General features: G+C 47.4%; 2 protein-coding genes across 5 annotated transcripts in view; one reads left to right on the top strand and one right to left on the bottom strand.

The window, feature by feature from the left end:
• The window catches only part of bbg (PDZ domain-containing protein big bang), a 29997-nt gene extending 8956 nt beyond the window's left edge, over positions 1–21041 (top strand). For 3 of the 4 annotated variants that reach the window (XM_076537725.1, XM_012281121.2, XM_076537724.1), the window contains exons 6-11: positions 9799–9873; positions 15441–16046; positions 16137–17041; positions 17116–19561; positions 19692–19847; positions 20010–21041. In XM_076537725.1, coding sequence (XP_076393840.1) covers positions 9799–9873; positions 15441–16046; positions 16137–17041; positions 17116–19561; positions 19692–19847; positions 20010–20179 — 4358 coding nt within the window. In that variant the 3' untranslated portion in view covers positions 20180–21041. The remainder of the gene's footprint in view (positions 1–9798; positions 9874–15440; positions 16047–16136; positions 17042–17115; positions 19562–19691; positions 19848–20009) is intronic. The other variant, XM_012281122.2, reaches the window with a different exon arrangement.
• A 70-nt stretch (positions 21042–21111) lies between these two features.
• On the bottom strand, positions 21112–22383 carry mRpL24 (mitochondrial ribosomal protein L24). The gene is made up of 5 exons (XM_003701403.3): positions 22149–22383; positions 21849–22037; positions 21586–21788; positions 21328–21514; positions 21112–21254 (listed from the first exon to the last, which is right to left on the bottom strand). The coding sequence occupies exons 1-5, from the start codon at positions 22242–22244 to the stop codon at positions 21168–21170; spliced, it is 762 nt and encodes a 253-aa protein (XP_003701451.1). The 5' UTR covers positions 22245–22383; the 3' UTR covers positions 21112–21167.
• Positions 22384–22428: the final 45 nt, after the last annotated feature.

Below are 22428 nucleotides of genomic sequence, written 5' to 3'. Positions count from 1 at the left end.
GTGACTAGCATATACCCCGACAGACCCTGACCAACCACCCACACTCGTCGCGCCGTCTCTCGTGCCTTCCTCCGCGCGTCTAGCTACTATTCACCCGAAGCGCTGCCTGTACGAGTCTCGAGCGATGGAACGCGGTGACACGACCGCCCGCGAATACGTATCCAGCTTCTTTTCTCGCCGATCGTTTATCATTTCCACCGATTATCCGGTTACCGGCTTACGTAACCGGTGTCGATGATCGCTCGTCGGATGGAAACGACGATAATCTCGCTACGCGTGATCCGCGACACGGAGAGACAGGCGGTTCTCGAATACGATTAGCGGCGAGTAGATCGACGGTGGGAAACGTCGTTCGACGAACGAACAAACGAAAGGATCGACCGCCCTCTAACGTATCGCCGCGGTGCGCACGTTCGCGGTGCATTAACCCAGGCAAATCACCGTGATAACTCGCCGTCCGCATCCACGGAACTCTGGTCACGAACGATGATTAGCCGAATCGATCATTCGAAGAAACTATCGATGTTAAATCACCGGAGATGCCTCGAAGCGACGTTGCTCGAGAAACAACGGGGCTAAACGATCGCTGATCGTCGACGGAAGATTGCGCCGTTTAAACGGGCCACCCCGGAACTCTGTCGCGAGGCTTACGACCGATCGTATCTCGACAACGAAAATGCGCGTCGTCGCAGCATTTTTCGGTACTCCCTATATGTGTAATCGTGCGTCGCGTGCCGGCCATAAACATATTTACCATGGATGGACAACCCTTTCGTTATAGTTTATCGATAGAGAACGGAATCCGAAAGGATCTGCTCGGCGCCTACGCGCAACCGATATATCCGATCGAAACGACGACATTCCTGTGCGCCGACCCGGAAGATGCTCGACGCTCCGGCATCGATTCGATTAGTTTCGATAAGTCATACTCCGAGTGTCGCGTGTCTCGCGTGTGAATTGTCGCTCGGAATAATCGAAGCGATCGAAATAAAGTATCGGAAATTATCGAAAGCTGCCGTTTCCCGAAAGTCGTATCGGACGATTTACCGCGTGGCCGTAGCCTCCGTCGTTTCGTGCCTACCTAACAGCGTTCGAAGCTTCGAGTTCCCGCTGCTCGCGAAATACACGCATGCGATACAAGCTCGTGCGTCATCGAGTTTATCGTCGCGGTCCGCGGACGCGTTCGCGTAAATTTTCGGCTTTAAAAGCAACAGCCGCCTTTTACCGCGACGGCCTCGGATCAAAAGGAGACAGGAAACGTCCCTTTACAGTTACGCTCGACCAAACAGGAGAGTACACGGTTCGTCGACTGACTTATCGTCGACGTGGCAGTAACTCGGCCTCGTTGACTCGAGGCGAGGCGCTAAAACACAGCCGAGAAAACGAGCACGAGCCCATCAAGCGGCGACCAGATCCGTGCAGCGAGCTTGCCGCGCGTGATCAGCGCGGATTTTTATCCCTTCGGAATGCCTCCGACTCCGTTGTGAGCGACGACATTGTCCGAATGCTTGTTAGACACCGGTAAAAGATCGGTTTCTTTCGATCCTGTTCGCGAGGACGACCAGTCGTTATCGATAACCTTCGGGTTCGAACGCGCGACAACGACGAACGTTTAATCGGTCAAAAAGTTGTCCAGACCGGCGAGAGAGAGAGAGAGATATATCTCGCGTTGATCGCGACCTCGGATAAAATCACGGTGTAAACGATATTCGTTTTGGCTCGCCCCGAAACTTTTAAGAATCGCGGTGCTCGAAACGAAATATCGCGGGCGACCGCCCGTCGAATCTCGTGGTGCCACCTGCTGGAAGCTCTCGACCTAAGCGTTTCGTATCGCGCGAAACTAAATTAAACTCGGAAACGAGACCGAATCAGCGGCGACGACGTCGACGATATCGCGTTCGAATCGTTCGATGCGATGTCGAAAAGCGCGAAACCCGAGATAAACGAGCATACAGGTAATCGTTTGTCCCGTGTCTATGTTCTCGAAACGCCATCCTTCGAGAAAAGCGTAATAAGATCGAACGCGACTACGGTCCGTGCATATTGCACGAGCGTGTAAACCCGGCTTAAGATTCCTCGAGCGAGCGGCTGCTCGGTGGTCGCGTTCTAACGCGCGGCCCGGCAGAAAAAAAAAAGAAACCGGTCGAGCATCTTCCGTTTCGCGAAGGAAGGACTGGGCGAGTTCAAACTTGGCGCGAGCAGCTCTATAAATGCAGAAAGAGAGGGAGAGAAGCCGGACCTCTGGTATCGTTGGAATGCGAGAATCTGCACGGCTTGCACGAATTCCTGGTGCGAGAGCCGGACCAGCTCTACCAATTAGATCCACGACGGGATCGTACTCCGAAAGTTTCGAGTTTACGATTTCGGTCGGAACGACACCGGCGAGACTTTCGTTTTCAGCGTTTTCTCGTCACCCGATCGTTCGTCGCCCGCGAATAGAATAAAACGCGACACCGATTTTTCATCGCGACGCGACGTCGGCGTTCTTCCGCGCCGCTTTCCCACGCGTTCGCGCTCAACTTTGCACGGTCAACATTCTTGCGCTAACTAATCAACGACGCGTGACTATCCTTTGAGCCGCCGCCGAACCTCGCGCTTTTCTTCTTCTTCTTCTCCTCCGTCGTTAACCCTCTGCCGTTTTCGATCTTTCTACCAATTTTTCTATCGACAACGATTCGTCGCGCAGCGTTTCAGAAAAAGATGGGCGAAAAATAATGTCGTGGACTTTCTAATATCGGCGAATTCCGTTAGCGATCGCGATCCGGGTCGCGTGCCACCCAGACGTCGATCGGTTCGACAACCACAAAATTCTGGATACAATTTTAAGTTTGGTACACGCGTCGCGTGTCAACGAGACGGCCTTTACAAGTATGCATCCATCATTTGCGTCACGTTCGTCATTGTCAGGGATATCGGAGCACGCGACGCGTCTTGCATGTAAAATGCGCCTCTTCGGTTAGCGGTAATTCGTACAAGTTACGAGTTACCGAATAACCTTCGAAACTCGATCGAACGAGTTCGCCTCGTCACTTTGCGCGAACGCCTTTTAAGCCCTCCGGGGAATACGTACGTTCGAAAAATGAAAACGACCGCGTTCCGAAAACAAGATTCTACCGCGAACTGTGATTCGCGCTTCGACGGTAAACTCGTCGGACGTTTGGTCTCTCCGTCCTTTCATCCGAAACTTACATAACGATCTCGACAGAAATAGCTCAGTTTTTTTTTCTTTCGTAACCATCGAGGAGAAAATAATTTCCCTCGGAAAGGTCGATGTTTAATTGTGACATCTAACGACCGATTCGCAAACTCGGATACGTATTATCGTTTTACGGAAAACGTCCGCGTACTCGGTCAGTCCGCTTCGATCGACGCGTTATGCTAATCGTCGTTTACCGGTGCTCGTACGTTTCCGAAATGCAGTCGCAGGACGATTCTATGTAGGATTCTAGCCGTCATGAATCATGCATGAACCGACTATCGATAACGCGAAAATATAACTCGAGACGCATGCAACGTCGAGGTATTGTTTATACATATGTGTACGTACGTACCAAAACATTCCGTGTTGCGTTGCTAGACTGGTAACAAGGTTGCACGCGTAGCTTCCTCGAAATTCCTCGTTCGAGTGGTCAAGAATTGCCGATCGTTGAATAATGCATCGTCGACGATGGGTTTTCGCCGCAGGAAAATTCTGTTGCGCGATTATCGTTTGCGAAACTGTCTGTTAGTTTCGTTTGCTCGCACGCCACTCGACGAAACAGCGTTCGCGAAACGTTATAAAACATCGTGTATCGCGTTCGGTTAGGTTAATCGGCCGTTCCCTGTCAAATTTTCATGCGACGCGTACACACCCTCTCGAAGAAACGTGGAACGTTACCGGACTGCTGGTCGTTCGAGTTCGGTAAGGTTAAACGAGCGTTCTCTTCGAAACCGTCTGACGAAACGACAAAGACGAGTCGCGTTGTATCGCGGAAGAAGATCTGCAACGAGAAATCGTCGCGAAACGCGAATGCGCGGGGCGCTGCTGGTTCCTCGTCGCGTTCGGTAAGGTTAAGTGGCCGTTCCCTCCAAATTCGTACAGCAACGCGATACGTTCGACGTTCGATCGGAGAAGTCGAGTTGTATCGACGAACGAAGAAAACGCTCGCGATCGAAGGTGTACGCGTACGCGAAACTCGAGACGCGGATTTTTTTCTGCCGACAAAAGTCGCACCGTGCGTGGTCATCGTCGCTGCGAATATATTATCGATCCGCGATCTCTCGAACAACGACACACCGCGAACGCGACAAAAAAAGCAGACTCCTTTTGTTCGCGACGATTCGCGCGCATACACGATATCCACGTTTTTTCCAACCGATCCTCGTTGTACTTTTGACCCGTGACAGAGATTGCGCGACCAACTTGACTGACAGTAATTGTCGCATACGATCGACGCATCGTTGCGAATCGATATATCTACCGCGCATCTCCGCTGCGTCTCTTACGATCCAACATCTTCGACGTCCGATTGGTCGTCTGACCAGCCTCGCGGACGTTTCGCGCGTTTCGCGGTCCTAATACGTCGTTTGAATTTCGGTACCACAGCTTTCGAACTCGAATATCTTCTTTTCTAAGTATTTCTAACAACTCTGAACTCTAATAAACGAAACGAACAATGTAAATTTACTCGCGAGGAAGTTTATTGTACGAGCATGTCCCTAACCATTCGAGTGTCGAGAGAAATTCTCGGATGACGAAACGGGGCAGGTTTCCTGGCTGTTCCGGGTGTTACCGAAAATCCTTGCGATTTTCACGCATCGAAGCACCGATTTGTATGCACGCGCACGTTTTACGATCCTGTCGAGTTAACTCGAAGGTAACCTATCAAGAGTAAAGGTACCACGGTCTCTCCGTGAGAGACCAGTAAAGGAAGCCTCGTCATTGGTGGAAAGGGATGGCCAACGATGTCTCAGGCAGAGAGGCAGAAAGGCGTTCGCCAGTCTCTTCTCGACGCTCCGAGTCAAAACGTTCCAAGAGCTTTCTCGTCTGCTCTCGGTCTCGCGTGTTTCTTTCTGCACTTGTCAAAATATTACTTTTCTCCGTATTCTTCGTCGCGAAACACATCGTAACGGTGTAAGCGTTTCCTCGGTTCGTTGCCGCTTAATTTACGAACAAAAGAAAAGGGGAAAAAAACGGACAAATTTCTACGAGCGAAATCTTGCTCGTACCAGTTATCGAAAATCATCGATTCGTAAACAGACCGTTGTAATTCGTCGCTATATTGACACGAAATAGACGAGGTGAAAATCTTTGACCGTCGTCGATTCTTCTTTCTCGCTCGAATACGCTCGGTTTACAAAGTGTTCGGACGAGATTCGGAATCGTGATCCAGCGAAGAGAGATACCGAAAGCCGAGTGGTTCCAGGGAGTCGCGACACGACTCGACGACGTACCAACTACCGAATGTTTCCTCGGAATCGTTCGATCCGTCACTGGAAAAGGTATTCCAATATTTATCTCTTCCGCGTCCCGACTTCTCGCGTATTTACTCGCTTCGATCGCCGTTGAAAATTCGCGCACCAGTGCTGATCGAATAAATCGAATACGATTCCGTGAGAAAAAAAGAAAACGTCCGACGCTTTTGGGTCGTTAACGTCGAATCGGATCGTCGGAAGTTTCGTACGAATTCGACGATTCCGGTGTAATCTCGGGCGATGGAGTGAATCATTAAATCGATTCGCATCTGACTCACGAATCGATCGCGTCATCGTCGCGTTACCGTGTCGAACGAGACTCGGTCGAAAGGGAAAACTTTGCTTTCGAGCTGCCGAGCGAAGGATTACGTAGCAATTACGGGAGACACTGTGAATTACGATTCGCTCGTCCACGACGGTCGTAGGGAAGACGAGAGTACGCTTTCGACGGCAGGATGTGGAACATTAACGAGTGTATGTAGTGTGCAGCAGCTCCGTGGGTAAAAAAAGATTCTCCTCCGGATCCGTGGGCTGTCGAAAAAAGCTCACGAGACGAGAAAAGATCCGGCAAATGGTCGCTTTCGTTCTTCGAACGCAAAGAAAATCTTTCGGACGAGCAATCTTCTCGCTCGGAACACGTTTCTCGGTAAAACGTGTCTTCGCGTACACGTTCTTTATCTCGAAACGGTAATCGCGAAGTAAAATTTTCTTAAGATTCGTCGAAAGATGTCGGTAGAAAAATTGAATTCGTCGACGTTGACCTCGAGGCTGCACTTTCACTCGCCACCCACAAGAAAAGCGCACGAGCAACAGCTGCGGCTCGCAGGATATTTTTTGAATCTCGAGGGTAGAGACCGTGACAAGGGCTTCGGTTTGCTGGCAGCTGACACCGCAGATGGGCTACACCTGCCACCAACTATTTACCGTCTCATTCCGTCGTTGTTTCTCCAAGAAATCACGCTCGATCGCCGGTACAACGAAGCCCTATCGATCGATCCTTCTTTACCTTTTCTCGCTCGATTCCCACTCGCGCCTACGTTTCGACAAAATCCTGACCCTGATCATTCTTATAGCTTCGCAGAAGCGCAACAGTATCATCCGCTGAACATTTGGAAAACAATTTTTATTCTACACGCTACATGTATCTCGTGTTGATTTTACCCTTGTATCGGTTGAAAGTGATTTTTCAAACGATCATTAGCCCATCGCCGATGAAAAGCAAACGGCCGAGAAAAGGAAGGCGCGCGAGGAATAAAAGGAGACGGAATTCGCGGCGTTGACGGCACAATTAGCTCATTCATCGGACGCATCTCCACGTGCGTGCTCGCGTACGATCCTGTACATACATATCGTATTAAATTTCTGCACGACACGCACCGATGTGTTCGTTACAAACGAGGTTGGTTTATCGGGCAGGCGCCAACTGCTCTCGGGTCGCTATAACCCGCAAGATACACTCTGTTAGATCGTTTATTATTTCAGCGGGTCATGAAGGCTGTGTTAGTATCGCGTGCAGACGTAATTCTCGATGATTACCTGACGGCCGAGAACAAATTCGAAGCTGGATTTCAGAAACACTGACCGTTCCTGTGCGGTGCACCGCTTAGCTATGAGCTACGAACGACGTATCGAATAATTAAAACTGCTGAAATGTTAATCGATCGATTATCGACTCGTGGATAAGCGAAATTTATGGTCGTTCGTGTTCTTGATTTGTCTTTGATAGTTTGAACCGACGGAATTCGCGCGATCGAAAATGGTTTCGATCGGCAACCTTCGAGCTAAGCGTGGCCTGGAAGTTACTGGGTCGAGGTCGACGCATCGCGTGATCGACATTGTCGTAAATCGTTCAGCTTCGAGGTCTTTTCCCGGTATCGAAAATTCGATCTTCTTGTTACGCACGATCGTTGTCTCTTCGAGTCGCGGTTAATAAAAGTGACGTGATTCGATGACATAAAAGTAGTACGAAATAACGCTTATGACGTATCGACTTGAATATTTTTCGTTGGTAGCAACGATGAGTCAACCGATATACACAGATCGGCGAGTCCAACGAAGAATCAACCACGTCGACAAAGTGTTTGCGTAGTCGTATTCTACGAAACCGAATGACACTTTGCGCTCCTCTCGTATAAATAATTTTGCATTTTTCCTGATCGAATCGTGTGCCCGACTCGGAAGCAAAATTGCTCGATTCTACGCGCGCTTAATCGAGCATCGAAGTTACGCGATGTTGGTACATACTTTGATTTCGTTGGTCATCGTAGAGGAGATCGTTGATACTTAACGGCGTTCGAGTTCTTCTTCTGCCATCGTGTGCCGGTTCAGCGATGCCGTTTTCAACGGCAGCCCGCAATTTGCCGTAATTATTATGTTTATCTTTCTCATTCACTTAAGCCGGTGCACCGACTCACGGAGCCGGTCCTACGATCGCGTTCTCCGGCCGATTTTACCGAAACGATTTCGCATTGTACCTGCTAAAGCCGACACTGACGCTGCCACGCGTCGACCATTACGTTCGAGGGGCGTCACGGACGATCCACTTTGTCAAACTCGATTTGCGTGATTCCCTTCGTGTTAATCCAACCGCTCGAAATCTCGCTTCCTCTTTTTCTCTTGTTAGCAATCGGTCGATAGAAATTACCGACTCGAACCACGACCTACGACTAACCGCGTACGTTCAGCTATTATCTAAGTTATATCGTTACCCGTTCGGCTGAAAAGATCCCTTGGATACGACGCGTCACGGACGTTCTCCGACGAATTCGAAGAGTTAGCTCGTACGGATTGTTTCGTGCAACGCGATGGAGGTCTCTGGAAAAGCGTAAAGAACGCGCACGAACAGTAAAAGAAGGGGCAACTGAGACGGCCGAAAGGACAAAAAGAGGAACAGCTAAGGACAGAAAGAGAAGGTTAAAGGAGGTTGGCGAATAAGCCAGTGGCCAGAGAAGTAAAGAAGGGTTCAAGGAGCAAGTAGAAGAGGAAGAAGAAGAAGAAGAAGAAGTTAAGATGGTCCAGCACGAGCAGCATCAGCACCGCAGCCGGAGGTGATGACCTGCTCAAGGCCACCCTCTCCCAACCTCTTAGACCGGAGAGGAGAACAACTCTTCTTATTTTTCCTTGGTCTCTTTCCTCTCTTTTCATCTCCTCTCGAGTCTCGTTCGCTCTTCGACTTCCGATTCTCTCTTGCTCGCTCCTTCTCCCGTTCGTCTACTTGCGCCTCGTCTCCTGCCGAGATCGCTTCTTCTTCTTCTTCTTCTCTATTTTTACTCTTCCTCTGTTGCTCCATCTTCCATCTTCGCAGGTTTCTCCCTTCGATACTCTTAATGTCAACTTCCCGTCGACCGTTTCGTCGAGCTTCTTCCCGTTCGATCGCCGTCGAAAAGTCCTCGCCCCTTGAAAAGGAACTCGACATCTTTCGTCGGTTAACTCGTAAAATCTATTTGGAGTATCGTTTCAGAATTATAACGATTAAATTCACTTTCCTGCTCGGACCGTGTTCCGAAAGCAGACCCGAGCCAACAATCGAGATTAATTAATAGCGATCGAGTTGAAAGGTTCGTTAACTGGTAGAAGGAGGAATATTGGAGGAGCCGCGTCTCGAGATACGGATCTGGTTACGGGGCAACAACGTTCATTAAGCGATCAAGGTCGTTAGAAACAAGAGACCAACCGAGTTCTCGTAGCCCGTTTTTTAGTCTTCCGCGTATTCCGTTGGTTGCTGAATGGCGCCATCGTGTTACGCGGTCTCGCGTACGGAAACATAAGTGCGTTTTCTTTTTGATTCGTTCGACAAAGAAACAGCTGCGCGTTTCACGGAATCTACGACTCTCGTAATTGCGCGTTCTTTTATCTATCGGATCGTTTCAAAGTTCTTCCGTATCTTGCTCGTTTCTCCGCGCAGATATTCGGTCAACGAATTGCCGCCTAAGTAGTTATCGTTCATACGAGACACGATAAGTATAAACAATAAAAAGATACGCTGTCAAAATGTCAACGTCTGATCGAGACAAGGAACAATAGAGACGCGCGTGTCGTACGCGTTTTCTACTTCTCGTCTACGTATCTGATGCGCGTTTAATAAGCACCGGGTCAAATGGAGTTAACTGTGCAGCTGTGTCCACTAGCTAGCAACCATTACCTCGACTCATTATCGCTGGACTGGTTTGTGTACGTACAGAGCTTTTCGTTTCGCGACCGTCTTCCGGTAATTTCGCTTAATTGAAACGACACCGACGACGCGCTATTTGTCAGCCGCGATCGCAGCTTGGAAATAATCGTGGAAATTTTTCTTTCTTTTCTCGGAGAGAAGCTTTGATTCGTTTTCCTCTAATTTGTTCGCAGAGCGGAATGACGAGGTAGACAGTACTGTTCGAAACGCGAGATTCCCCGAGGCCATCGGCGCAGATCGAAAAGCAGGTAAGAAAACGCTTCGGACGACTACTCGCAGCTTTCGTAGATACCGCTGGACGGACTAGAATATCGAATTTCTGCTATCGCGTATTTCGAAATATGCTTAGAAACGGTTCGAGCATGTCGAGAAAGGTTGCAAAATTGTCCGGTGCGGAGCGTGAATCGTACGCTTCGATTTCCAAGGCGTCGAACGGTTGGCTCCGTTCTTGGAACCGCTTCCTCTTACAAAGGGAGCGACCGGAATGGATTTTTACAAAGCCGAGCGTACCGAGCAACGTGATCGACGCGACGCTCGTTCCGCGAGCCGCAACAATGCGATGGTGTCAAAGCCGCAAATGCTCTCGAGCTCTCGAGACGGTTTACGACTTACGACGATGGCCCGTCCTTCGATGGCCGGTGAAAGTCCGCAAGAATTCGCCCTCGATCGTGCCGCGAACTTCACATTGATACGTTTCGTGTCGTGTCACGAATCCGTTCGGGACCGGTAATGAACGCCTCGCGGTAGCTTACGAGAAGAAAACTGTTCGTCTCGAAACTATCGTTTCCATCGTAAAGTTCTTTGTTCCGACAAGAAGGAAAGACCGACCGTTATCGAAGAACAGCGTTCGGACCGATGTCGATGGTTAAAAGCGTCGTCAGAAATACCTTTAGATAAGGTATTACGTGGCCATTGAAAATAGATGCAATATCGCGATAGGTCCAATCGATCGGTATTGTTTCACGCACGGAACTAATCGAACGTTTGTACCCACGATTAGCGATGGTCATTCGATACTTACTCTCTGATTTACCCGTTCAATTTCCAACAAAATAAATACCTACTTTTTGCTACGTACGTAACAACAAAATAACGTTATCGTGAACAGTATCCAACGACAATAATAATTTCTTACTCGTCCGAGCATCGACGTTTCATTCCTGTGTAGTATAGGATGTTTCAAAACGAACGTAACAGGCTTTGCTAGATTATCAGGTATATCCCGTACAAGCAAGAATCCTATTATCGATAGAAATAGTTACGTAATAGTAAAAAAAAAACATGCGGTTGACTCTAGAAGCAACCCCTAACTTCCAAGAAAATACAATTAAAAGAGATACGGAGATAAGAAGAATGTGGGAAGCGTGCATCGAAGGAAACGCGAGTAAAAACCGAACGTGCAGATATCGAAGCTCGTCGATCGCGTATCGTATTATTTTCGTCGTGTACGTCTCGTTTATTTCCTCTCGAGCACCCTGCTGGTGGCGCGCGTTAAAAAAAATTAATTGGATAAGATTCTCGAGGTGTGATTCGCATCCTACTCGTTTCAAGAGCCGCTCCCACGAATCGAACCGAGCATAGTCGACGACGGCGAGAGTCATCGACGTCTCGAAGCACGTACGACTCGCCGTCGATGTTTCCGCATTCTGAGACCTTATTTCTGATTATGGAATATTCACTGTCTAACCGGCAGACTCGATAAAAATGTCACGATACTGTTCGTGAGCCGTTGCTGGAAAACGGGAATCGTCGAGACGTCCGACGATCGAGAAAACATACGCGGAAGAAGGATACGCGGTCTTTGCTGATTCGTGTTCGTCGTCAGTCGTTGCTACGAACTAAAATCGATATTTTACATTAGCCCAGAATGATTTCGGTTCCGATAGTTATGCTACATCATCGTCGAATCGAAGGTTAAACTAACCGAAAATTGGTCGAAATCGAACGGCGCGTCGAACGAAAGAGATAATGTGGGAATCGCGCGATCGCGAGTGAACTAGGCGTGCAAAAGCGAAGTAACGGTGGCCACGATCACTGCCACGAAATCAACCTTTCTAATTCATCGCCGAATCGGTAAATTCGATTGCGCCACATAGCCTAGTAAGCGACTAATTAACTATCGGATCAACGTATTTATCTTTTTCGGAAAGAAGCTCGTTTCAGCATTGGCATATCAAAAGGTTAATTCTCCAAGACGCACGGATACTCGGTTCTCTCGCGAATCGGAGGTTTCGAAGGATGTTCAATAATTATCGTACGCGTAAACGGACGTTTTAGCCGAGCAACGAGCGTAAACGTGCCTACAGACGTATCCGAGGTCATTCGCAGATCTGCAACGTGATATTAACCCTTCAACGCGGTTCGACGTATTAAGTTGCGTCCTACTTTTCTAGGCCTAAGTATCCTGGAGAAGACAATCGACTTTTTCGATGTACAAATCAACGGACGGAGGCTGGGATAATGGATCGAAATCGTTGTGCAATTAAGGACACGAAACCTTGTTTCTTCCACGGCTACTGGCCCCGCGGTCCGTGTTTAGTCGCACGAACGTCTCTTCGGAGTGTTTGACCGTGTCCGATACGGGCAACGCATCGTACGCGTCCCATAACGCGTTAACGTAACGATCGTCACCATTTTTTACGCGATAGCCGCTCTCGAACGCGTCGAATAACGAAATTATCTTTGACACGCGTTCCTACCGTATGTTTTCGGCGGGCAGATTAATAGATCGCGAAAGTGCTGAGCAAACCGTCGATGTACATTATAAAACCCTGATTGCTTATCGCCGTCGTATACGTGTCCTACCTCGGTGATTCATTTCTTGTCGAAAATAAAAGCTTGGCCGTGTATCGCGTAAATCTAATGGTCGATGAACCGATTTGAGGGTCCATGGCCGTTCGAAATTCGACTCGATCACTTCAGCGCGATGACGCGAATTCGCGCAACAAAAAGACGTAATGGCAAAAGATTAAAATAACAATTATTTAGCTGCAAGGTTCCGACACACGTTCACGCGATTTCGATCTTTGTCCGCCAAGGACAAGAGCGTCTTTCGGTCTCCTCCTCTTCTTTTCTATCCTTTCTTACCGATTCTTTTTTTTCTGGAGAACGACAGCGTGCTCGTATTTGATTTAACAACCATGAACAGCGGGAAATTGATACGTCGTAAGTGCTATTTCGCGGTACTTTTATGTCACCGAATCGTACCAGACTTTCTACGTTTCGAAATCGGCTACTCGATACTATACGACCCAATATTTCACGGATGTATGCATTTTAAAGAAAAAAAGTCATAAAAATTTAGGTTTCGTTTATTTTTATATCGCGTCGAAAATGATCCGGTGATTGAAACGGTACGCAAAATGACGTAATTTACAGTTGCAATTGGGTTAACCGGCTAGACGAACCAGAAAAGGTTCTCTCGTCGAGAACGAAGGAACGTTCGATCCTTGAACTCGCGATATTCGTGTCTTTCTCGAGTCTCCGGATACTTTCTCCTGTACTTAAATCGCGGCAAAAATGAAACGCCGCGAATATTTTCGTTACGGATAAACTCTGTTCGCTGCAGGATAACGAAAAGAAAAAACATGAATTTTTAGCGGTGCAAAGTTTTCGTAAGAATCGGTAATATCCAGTGACGAGATTCGATAATCGCTTGAAATCGTTTCGAGATAGATGCTAAATTAAAGTAGAGGGGAAATTTTCCGAGAGACGTATGGCAGAAAAGATAGCGCTCGACGCGGTATACGACTCGTGCTCGGTTGTAAACGGGGGAGTGTATCGAAGGGGAAAGCAGTTAAAATGTAGGTTTCTTCGTTAAAATTAAGTTACAGTATCGGTTGTCGTAATGTTTACTAACCACACCTCGTACCACCCCACTTTTTCGCGCGAACGCATAACGCTTGATCTGGCTGCTAACCACGGAAGCTGGCCTCGAACGAGCAATGTCGTCCAGTCTTACGAGAGCCTTCTTACCGGCAAGAACGAGTCCTCGTTCTCTCTTTCTCTCTCTGCTCTGCTGTTTTACTCGTTGCCGCGCGAGTAGTGCCGCTTTTTCTTCGAATCGTGGTCCTTCAGGGTCGTGGTTCGTTCGCGTGGCCGCTGCTTTTCGACCCGACCGCTTCCAGTTGCTTATTCGAGGAAACCTCCGATCTTGGACGCCCGTCCGAACCTTACACGGTATCGAATGATCGTCGACGAACTTATAAATCGGTGCGAAAGAATATTATGTCAGCCGCGGAGAAACCTGACGCTGGAAGCTTCCTACAGGAAGCCTTTTTCTTCGACGAAGTCGAGGTCAGTACTTGTTACGGCGATAAGTGGATGTGAAATGGTATGAAAATATTCCTTCTGTTCTCTCGTCTCGAAACTACAAATCGTCGAATGAATTTTGTACTCCCAAACGTCGTTAGTTTAAAGCATTTTTCAAAATAAAAAATAAAATACTTTTAGAAGATTAACGTGTTTGGCACGATGCGCGATAATATTGATTCGTACGTGATTCGATCGAATGTTTCACGTCCATTTTCGCCTTAGCGTTACGAATACCTCGATAATACGTTGTACTTCTTCCAAATTGCGAGTCACTAGTCGATGATAAAACGATAGCTGTTTACGCGTTTGCTCTCCGAATGGTATGATGGTCGCAACGATCGCACCATATTTGTACCGATATCAGGGATAGCAGAGAGAGCAAGAGCGCGCGTTTATTCGTTCGCGCGTAAACGTGAAACGATGCGACGAGCGGTTGTCGCGCGTCGACAACTCTGGAACGCGGAACGTCACGCGTCGCGAATAATGCGAGAAATTTTGGAGATACCAAGAAATTACGAATCACCTCTTCGTGAATCGATACAAATTGTAGAAATCGGTGAAAAGTAAAGACTTTGAGAGCGGGACGCCATCGCAGGAATTCGTTTCTATGTTAAATGGCCGGAACGCGACTGAAAGAAACAGGAAACTCGTAGGCGCTATTCGTCTACGAATTATATAATGCGCGTTCCTCGATACCGGTCAATGGAATTTCCGATGGCACGTGGTCGATGCATCGTGTCGCGATATCGGAACAAGCACCGGTTTGCTCGTGTATCGAAAGATTAGTTTCATCGACTGGCAACCGAACAGGAATGTTAATGAGAAGTTAGAAAGACGCGGTTTATTAGCGACGAAATTGCAGTGGTTCGCGTTGAAACGTTCGCGACACCGTTAGCGCGTCGAAAGTTTCAGAAAAATGTCGAACGGTAGATTCGTTTGTCCGGATATCGAATAAAATTTGAATCGGTTTCGCTAGAATTTCGAGTCGGAGAGCGTGACAAACCGACGGATAAACGAGCAATACGGTTTTATCAGTGGGTGCGTGTTAGAATGTAGAAATCCTTGGACTCGAACGCGATCAGGTTGGCTACGAAGAAACCGCGGATCTGCTCCCGTACACGCGACTCCTTCGGTTAAATTAACTCGTCGCACGGACAACGCGGATCGTTTCGAACGCGTTCCGCGTCGCTCGTGAAAGTACACTTAATTCGATTGCGTAAACCGCTAAAATAACCGAGACTTCTTTTCGCGTGCCGAGACCTCTTGGCCTTGGCTTTCGACAATTTCTTTAAAGCTTCGACTTTACGCGACGCGTCACCCGCCTATCTGGTTCGCGTATGGCAGATGTCGACTCGTTTCGTATCGACCTAGAGTAATTTCGGCCGCTGTTGGTAGATCTTCGCGCAACGAAATTCGCTCATCCACCTATCGAACTCCTCGTTAGCGATCGTTACCTGTGTTCGTACACGAACCGTTTGAAATACGATACGTATGATTTTAGACACGGTAAATGGTAGAATGGACAACTGTGGAGGCGGTCAACGCCTGCCCCCGGACGGGGACGAGTTTCCAGCAGCCTATCAGGAGTTTGGCGGCAGTAACCAGCAGTACCGATTCGTGACGGCGACGGCTACTGCCCCGAGGACGTCGGTGATGACGACGAACGGCAGACTCGCCTGTAACGAGGACGAGTCGTTCCTGGCTAACGAGAGTTTTAAACAGCGCGAGAACAACGCGGTGAACGCGACGAGCACGATCCTGGTCGACGACAGAGTCGAAAACGTTTGTCAGGAGGTGGGCAAGATCGGTTTACCGAGCATCGAGATAAACGGCAAGACGAGTATCGAGAACGTTTGCCAGGACGCGAGCTCGTTGACACGAGAGTCTCGCGCGGACGACGCCAAACCGTTTGTCTCGGAAGATTTCGTAAAAAAGACCGCGTCCATGACCAACTATTCCAGCTACGGAAACCAAAGCAACGGTAACGTGATCGTCTCGGAAAAGAAGATAGAAATCACTGGATATTATCACAAAGACGTGCCAGTTATCGAACAGTTTCGGGACGAGAAGGATGCTTTGGATACGCCTCCGCCGCTTCCGCTCACAGGTAAGCATCGTAAACACAGGTTTATATCGTAGAAGAGACTTTCAGCGTTGCGCTTTTACTTACTCGATTTAACGATCGTTCGCTTATCAGGTCCGCCTAAATTGGAGCCCGTCAGTCCATACGCGAGAAACGTCTCGGTTCTGGAATCCTCGCCAAGGAAATTCTCGTTGAACGGCGAACTCTGGAGGAAGGACGACAAGTCCGAGAAATCCGTCAGGGACAAGATCGCGATGTTCTCGTCCCAGAGCAGCCTGGATGGACCTCTGTTTCCGAACACGATAACCGTCGCTACCGCGACGAGTAACGCCAGGAAGCTGTCCAAGTACAAATCCTCCGAGGACGTGTGCAACGACGAGAAGAGCTCTAGCCAGAAGGAGAGAGTCTCGTTTTTCGCGGATCGGACGCAGAGCTCTTTCGATTTGACGGACTCGGGCCGAAACGCGAATCAGGAATCGGTGAAAAAGTACAGACAAAGATCGCCCAGTATTTCTCAGAGTCCGTCGTTTGCTACGCCGACTATTCACGCATCGAAGACGTTTCCGATCGTTGCTCAGAAGCCGACCGCGTCGACGCCAACGTTGATAAGCTCCTTCGAAACGTCACCGACATCCAAATCGCCGGTGAAGAGCTACTGCTCTTCCGCCGGCAGTCAAAACTCTGCGATAACCCCATTGTCGAAGCCCGTTACGAGCACGGCGTTGTCTCGCGCTACCAGCTTCTCCGGATCGAGCCCTTACGGTCAAGATCGAACCTTGGCGACGAACGAATTGTCGAACAGCTCTCAGATCACCAGAACGAATTCTTTGGCGTCGACGTTTAAGAAACCCAACGAGGATATCAGGAGAAACAGCCTGAATCAACTGATAGAACAGAGAAGGCGATCGATATCGAAATTGAGGGGACTGGTTATTCCGGAAAAAGAGAGCATACCTATCGATACGCCTATCGTCGATTTGCCTGAAATTAAATCTCGAGACTCCATACTACTGCATCAGGTAAGCGTACCGCGACGAATTGTTCGATGACAACGAAATAAAATGAAAGAAAATAAAATCGTTTTTCGTTACAGCTATCGAAGGCCAATATCCAAGACAAGTGGGGCTCCCAAAGTTCGTTGGCAAGCAACGCGAGCACGGCCAGTATGCCCGTGAAAACCACCTCCTTCAAGATGCCAGCTCCTCAAATACACTCGAAATACTCTCCAGCTTTCAAAAGAAAGAGCTTGACAGTGTACGGTTCGTCCTCGACGAATTGTTCGTTGTACGGTATCGCCGCGGTGAAAAGTAGTCCGATAGCGACGACTACCGCGACATCCACGCCGACGATCTCCGAACCCCCAAAGAGTCTGGAGAGCATCTGCAGTCCGACGAGGAGCGATTACAGTTTCGAGTTCGCGTCGACGGCCAGTTCGCCCGAAGGTTCGCGCAACAGACCGCTCAGAACCGTTCAGAGAAAGACGCGAATGGATTACGACGATTCCGACAACGATTCCGCCGTAAGCAGTTCGCAAAGCAGCATTTCGCGTGGCTTTAGCCCGCCTATGTCCCCGGTACCTTCGGAACGCTCCATCGTTTCCTCCGAACGATCCTACGTCTCCACGGAGAACAACTATCCGCGACGAGCTCTGATCGTCGACAGCCCAGCTAGAAGCTACGGCAGAGAATCCAACGTTCTCGAGGAGAGAACGTTCGCGCCTGACCGATCGTCGTCCAGTAGCAGCGGTTCCGAGCACAGATCACCGTTGCCGATCACCGAATCGAACGCGAGAAACTCTCAAATACCTCAGAGACAGTTAAAGCGATCCAACAGTACCGAGACCAACTGCAGCACGTCGTCGACTCTCACTTCCGGTTCTCAAGCGAGCGCGGAGTCTCTGTCGAGAAGAGTACTGAAGCCTCAGAGCGTGGAAGCCATCAATCGGAAGAACATTTTGGCGAGCGCCAGATGCCGAAGCGGCAGGGACCTGAACGGATCTCCGTTGATTCAACGAAAGTTCCCGGAGGACGAGTGTCGAGCGACCATCGTCGAAAACGGTGACGATAACTACCAGAGGAATCGTTCGAAGGACGCGACCGCGAAAGACGTAAAGATCGCGTACATCGAGGTAACGGACTCGTTCGGGGAAGCCGAGTCTTTCCAGAAGGAGGCGAACGAGTCGAAATTGCCCTCGAAGAGAAGCGTCGTATCGTCCACCGTGCGGTCGTCCAAATTCGAAACGATAGAACCGTCCAACGACTTAAAAATGTGGGTTCGAACGGAAGCGAAAGCGTTGGCTAGATCGGCTGAAGAGAGGAACAACAAGATCGAGAAAAGATCTCAAGAGGTCGATATCGTTACTGCAAATAACCCTTTGAAGAACAGCAGATCGAGCAGCATCGAGGAACAACGGCTTGATTCATCGTCGACGAACAGGAACGCGAGAAACGAAAACTCCGGATCGCCGGAAGCTTCGAAACAACGATGCGGTTCGAACGTATTAACCTCGAAGAATCTGTTGGACGATCAGAACGATCTTCTGACGATTCTCACGACCAAAAGTAGATCCAGATCGGCGATACACGTGGACGAGGGAAGTTTCGGACGATCGAAGAGCCAAATGAGTTTGGAGGATATTCTGAGCGCGAAAACGGATCCAAAATTACCGCGTACACCGACCAATGATTCCAAGATCGAGAAGAACACCGTACTTCCGGCTGTTCAGACCAGATCTCTGTGGGAGTCGAGGGACAATCGACGCGTCAGGAGGAGCTCGTCGACCTCGAACGAACTATGGAACGAGGAGAAGCCGCTTTCGAAGATACCAACGTTGAACAGGTCGAGACTAAACGATAGCAGCGGCGACGAAACGACGGAAATCGAAAGATCAAAGTCATTGCTGTCGAAGATCCCAACCGCGAGGAGCCTTGCTCGAAGAAGCGCCAGCGTCACGGACATGAAGAAAGCCCTAGAGAAGACCGAGGTGAACTGTACGACTGGTACGCAGCAGACTGCTCATAATCGGTTTCCGAGTCTGGACAGCAGCGTAGACGAGAACGTGTCACCTGTTGGAACGGACGTAGACACGGATAGGTGCTGCAGCGAACAATTCGGTAGCATCAGTTCTTTGGCCAGTAGTACCAGCCTTATCTCGCAACAGGAACTGGCTCAGTTAGTAGAGGAAGCGAGTCTGGAAGAGGTTCGAGGTGCTCATGACGTGATCGTGGTATTACTGCACAAAGAGAATCATGCCGGTAGCGTTGGAATCACGTTGGCTGGCGGAAGCGATTGCGAGATCAAAGAAATTACGGTTCATCGAGTATTGGCGCATTCTATAGCCGACAAGGACGGACGTGTGCAGAGGGGAGACAGAATTTTAAGCATAAACGGAAGAAGCACGCAAGGTCTCACGCACAGGGAGAGCATTGCGGTGCTTAAACAACCTAGGTCGGAAGTCGTCTTGGTAGTTTCTCGAGCGAGAACCGAGGAAGGTTGTAAATTGAGATCAAGGGCAGCGAGCGTCGAAACTATTATCGAAGGTGATTAATCTGCTAACCCTTTGGCCTTTCGTCGCCTCTATTATTACCGACATATCTCATTCTTAGTATCGTTTCGAGACGACTGACTTACCACGGCACGATAGAATATATATTTGTTTTTCATTAAAAGGATTCGAGACGAACGATGTCACGGAGGATACTGCGTGGGGACCGCCTTCGGTTGTAGCCGTATACAAAGATGGAGCTGGTTTGGGATTCAGTCTGGAGGGAGGCAGAGACAGCCCTCTTGGAAACAGACCGTTGTTGATCAAGAAAATATTTACCGGTATATTTTATAAGTTTCAACGCTTCGCCTTATTACAAATTAGCCACGAGAGTTTGATCTTCAGAGAGATCGCGATTTTCGGATCAAATGTTTCTTCTACGCGTTACTTTTTTTCTCTACGAGTTACTTTACATTACTGATTTTACGTGTGGTTCTATGCAGGAGGTGCTGCCGAAAAAACGGGTGCCTTAAAGGCAGGAGATCAACTATTGGAAGTGAACGGATACGATGTTACGCGTATGTCGAGGATCGAAGCGTGGTCCCTTATGAAGAAACTACACGACGGCGAAGTGAACCTCCTAGTCAGACACCCTGCCACTAAATCCTCGTGAATGATAGTCAATTAACGTAAACGTATGTCGCGTGGAAGTGGTAAAAGTACGATGAATAGCAACGCTTTGAGTAAACGACACTGATCGCGAACGAGTGGAACGGAAAAACGAAAATCGAATACGACGATTTATATTATAAATTAATCGAACGATACATCGCGTGTACGTGGTCGATGATCTCTTAGGGATTTTCGTGTATGAGAACACGTTGTGTCGCGAGAATTTACGTTTAAATAGAAAATAAACGTTTTGGGAACGCTTTCCGTTAAACTATTTCGATATTTTCGACTAATAGCGCGTAACATTTTGCAACCTGTTCCAATGTATCTAATTGCTGATAATGAAAAGAATGCTTTTCCTAATCATTCACTATTAGCCTTTATTGCAGACATGCTTGTCTTATGATTTTGTTAAATACAATTTTACGAAATAAATGAAATAATTTGTAAATAAAGATATTGGGAGAACGTTCGAAATGCAATTGATATAGAAAAAACGTATATATAATATAAAAAAAGAATTTGTTAATATAACGCGTTAGTGTTGAAGTATTTAAACGTAGACTGACATTCGTTTCTAGATTCGCGTTCGTTAAAAATCATGCTGTGATATGTATGTGTGTTAGTGTAAAAGTAATAAGCATTAATAGAGACGGCGAATTTTCATCGAATTTCTCGATAAGTAGTACCCGAAGAAAAAGAAGCACGATAACAGGACTCCATTTTGACAAGTATCTGTGAGATATTCGATCGATCGCTTAACGTTACGTATATCCTTCTTCCGATAAATATTTTCTATACATTTCATGAACAGAAAATATCTAACTTTTATTAATAATAAATCATGCAATTAAACTGCAAAAGCGTTGGTGTGTCATTTCCTTTTGTCGATATTTTCGAACAAATCTCAAAGTAATTTAGGAAAAAGGAAAATAACGTAAAATATATTTATTTAAAAACAGACTGCTTTGCGAATACATTTACCACAACTAGTACCAGTAATATTTCTTTGGTACACGATCTTCCTTAATACCCATCCTGTCCATAATGTCCATTTCGAATGTTTTCAATTCAGCCTGTATATCGATAAAATCAATGGAAACAACTGTCTAGGACAAATAATCTTACGATTTTAGCGTAGTTACGTACCTCGAACGTTACTTCCGTTACGGAGTCAGCGGTGGTATCTTTTGCCTGTTCGACATACAACTCGGGAGATTTATAATCTATAGTTTCTTCGCTTGATACAGGAATCGGAATAATTCTACCGGTTCTAGACGATACTCTTACTTTTTTGCCTTCTTCTGTATATCTCCATTCTATGGGAGTTCCCTTTCTAAAATAAAATTAAATGTATCGCTATGCCTTTCAAGTTTTATCCTCGAACAATGATTGTATAATGCTTACAAATCATAAGGATCCACTAGATGAACTTGTGATGTAACTAATAATGGTTGCTCTACGAGCATGCAAATACCAGGGAAATCCTTGGTTTTTCCATATACTACTTTCTTTGCATTCAATCCTTGAACAATAATCCAATTTCTTTCTTGAATTATATCTTTCACGATTCCTTGTTTACCTTTATCAGGACCAACCAACACTTCCACCTAAAAATACTTTAATATTATGCTACGATTCGCTTTGTATAATGCTTAAAAGCAACATACACGATCTCCGCGAAAGAAACTCCAATTCTTGATGGGTTCGACCGGAACAAATTCCCTGCGATGTCTACTAAAATTATCTAGCTGAAATATCGTGGACCATGGTCTATGAATGCTAAAATGAAACTTTTTGGTAGCCACTATTTTCCGTGGAAGATACTGTGGTTTCCCAGGAGGTGGTTTCCAATACACCTACATTAAGAATATAAATTGTAACTGCTTTATATGATACAAGTGGAATAGAATCAATAATATTCAAAATACAAAGAATAAAGATAGAGTACGTTTGAAGCGAAAAGGTACCTTTTCCATAATACGGTTTATATACCGTTCCGGTAAATTCGCATATTTTTTAGACCATTCACCCATTTTCGAAAATAAAGTTCTTGTCAACCTCATTATTCGTAATTATAAATTATACTTAAACTTTAAAGCTTTTCACCACAAAATCTTCCAATCAAATTTGGTTAAGTAAGCATCTGAACCTATTTGGACAAATCTTGTTTATGTCACGGACGAAGGGTAGAATAGATCATTCGTTGCTATTCAGTGGATATGTATTCAATTTTACATAGATTTTCTT

This window comes from Megachile rotundata, chromosome 12, assembly GCF_050947335.1.
Source record: "Megachile rotundata isolate GNS110a chromosome 12, iyMegRotu1, whole genome shotgun sequence".
Classification (NCBI taxonomy): Eukaryota; Metazoa; Arthropoda; class Insecta; order Hymenoptera; family Megachilidae; genus Megachile; species Megachile rotundata.
The sequence above is the reverse complement of the archived record's forward strand: the minus strand, read 5'-3'. Positions and strand labels throughout refer to the sequence as shown.

What these genes read in the sequence shown, in the direction of transcription:
- mRpL24 (XM_003701403.3), bottom strand. Translation starts at nt 22,244, where the DNA reads ATGAGGTTGACAAGAACTTTATTTTCGAAAATGGGTGAATGGTCTAAA. An exon ending in CTAGTGGATCCTTATGATTT is followed by an intron (nt 21,515 to 21,585) that starts GTAAGCATTATA and finishes ATTTTATTTTAG; the next exon opens with AAAGGGAACTCCCATAGAAT. An exon ending in TAACGGAAGTAACGTTCGAG is followed by an intron (nt 21,255 to 21,327) that starts GTACGTAACTAC and finishes ATCGATATACAG; the next exon opens with GCTGAATTGAAAACATTCGA.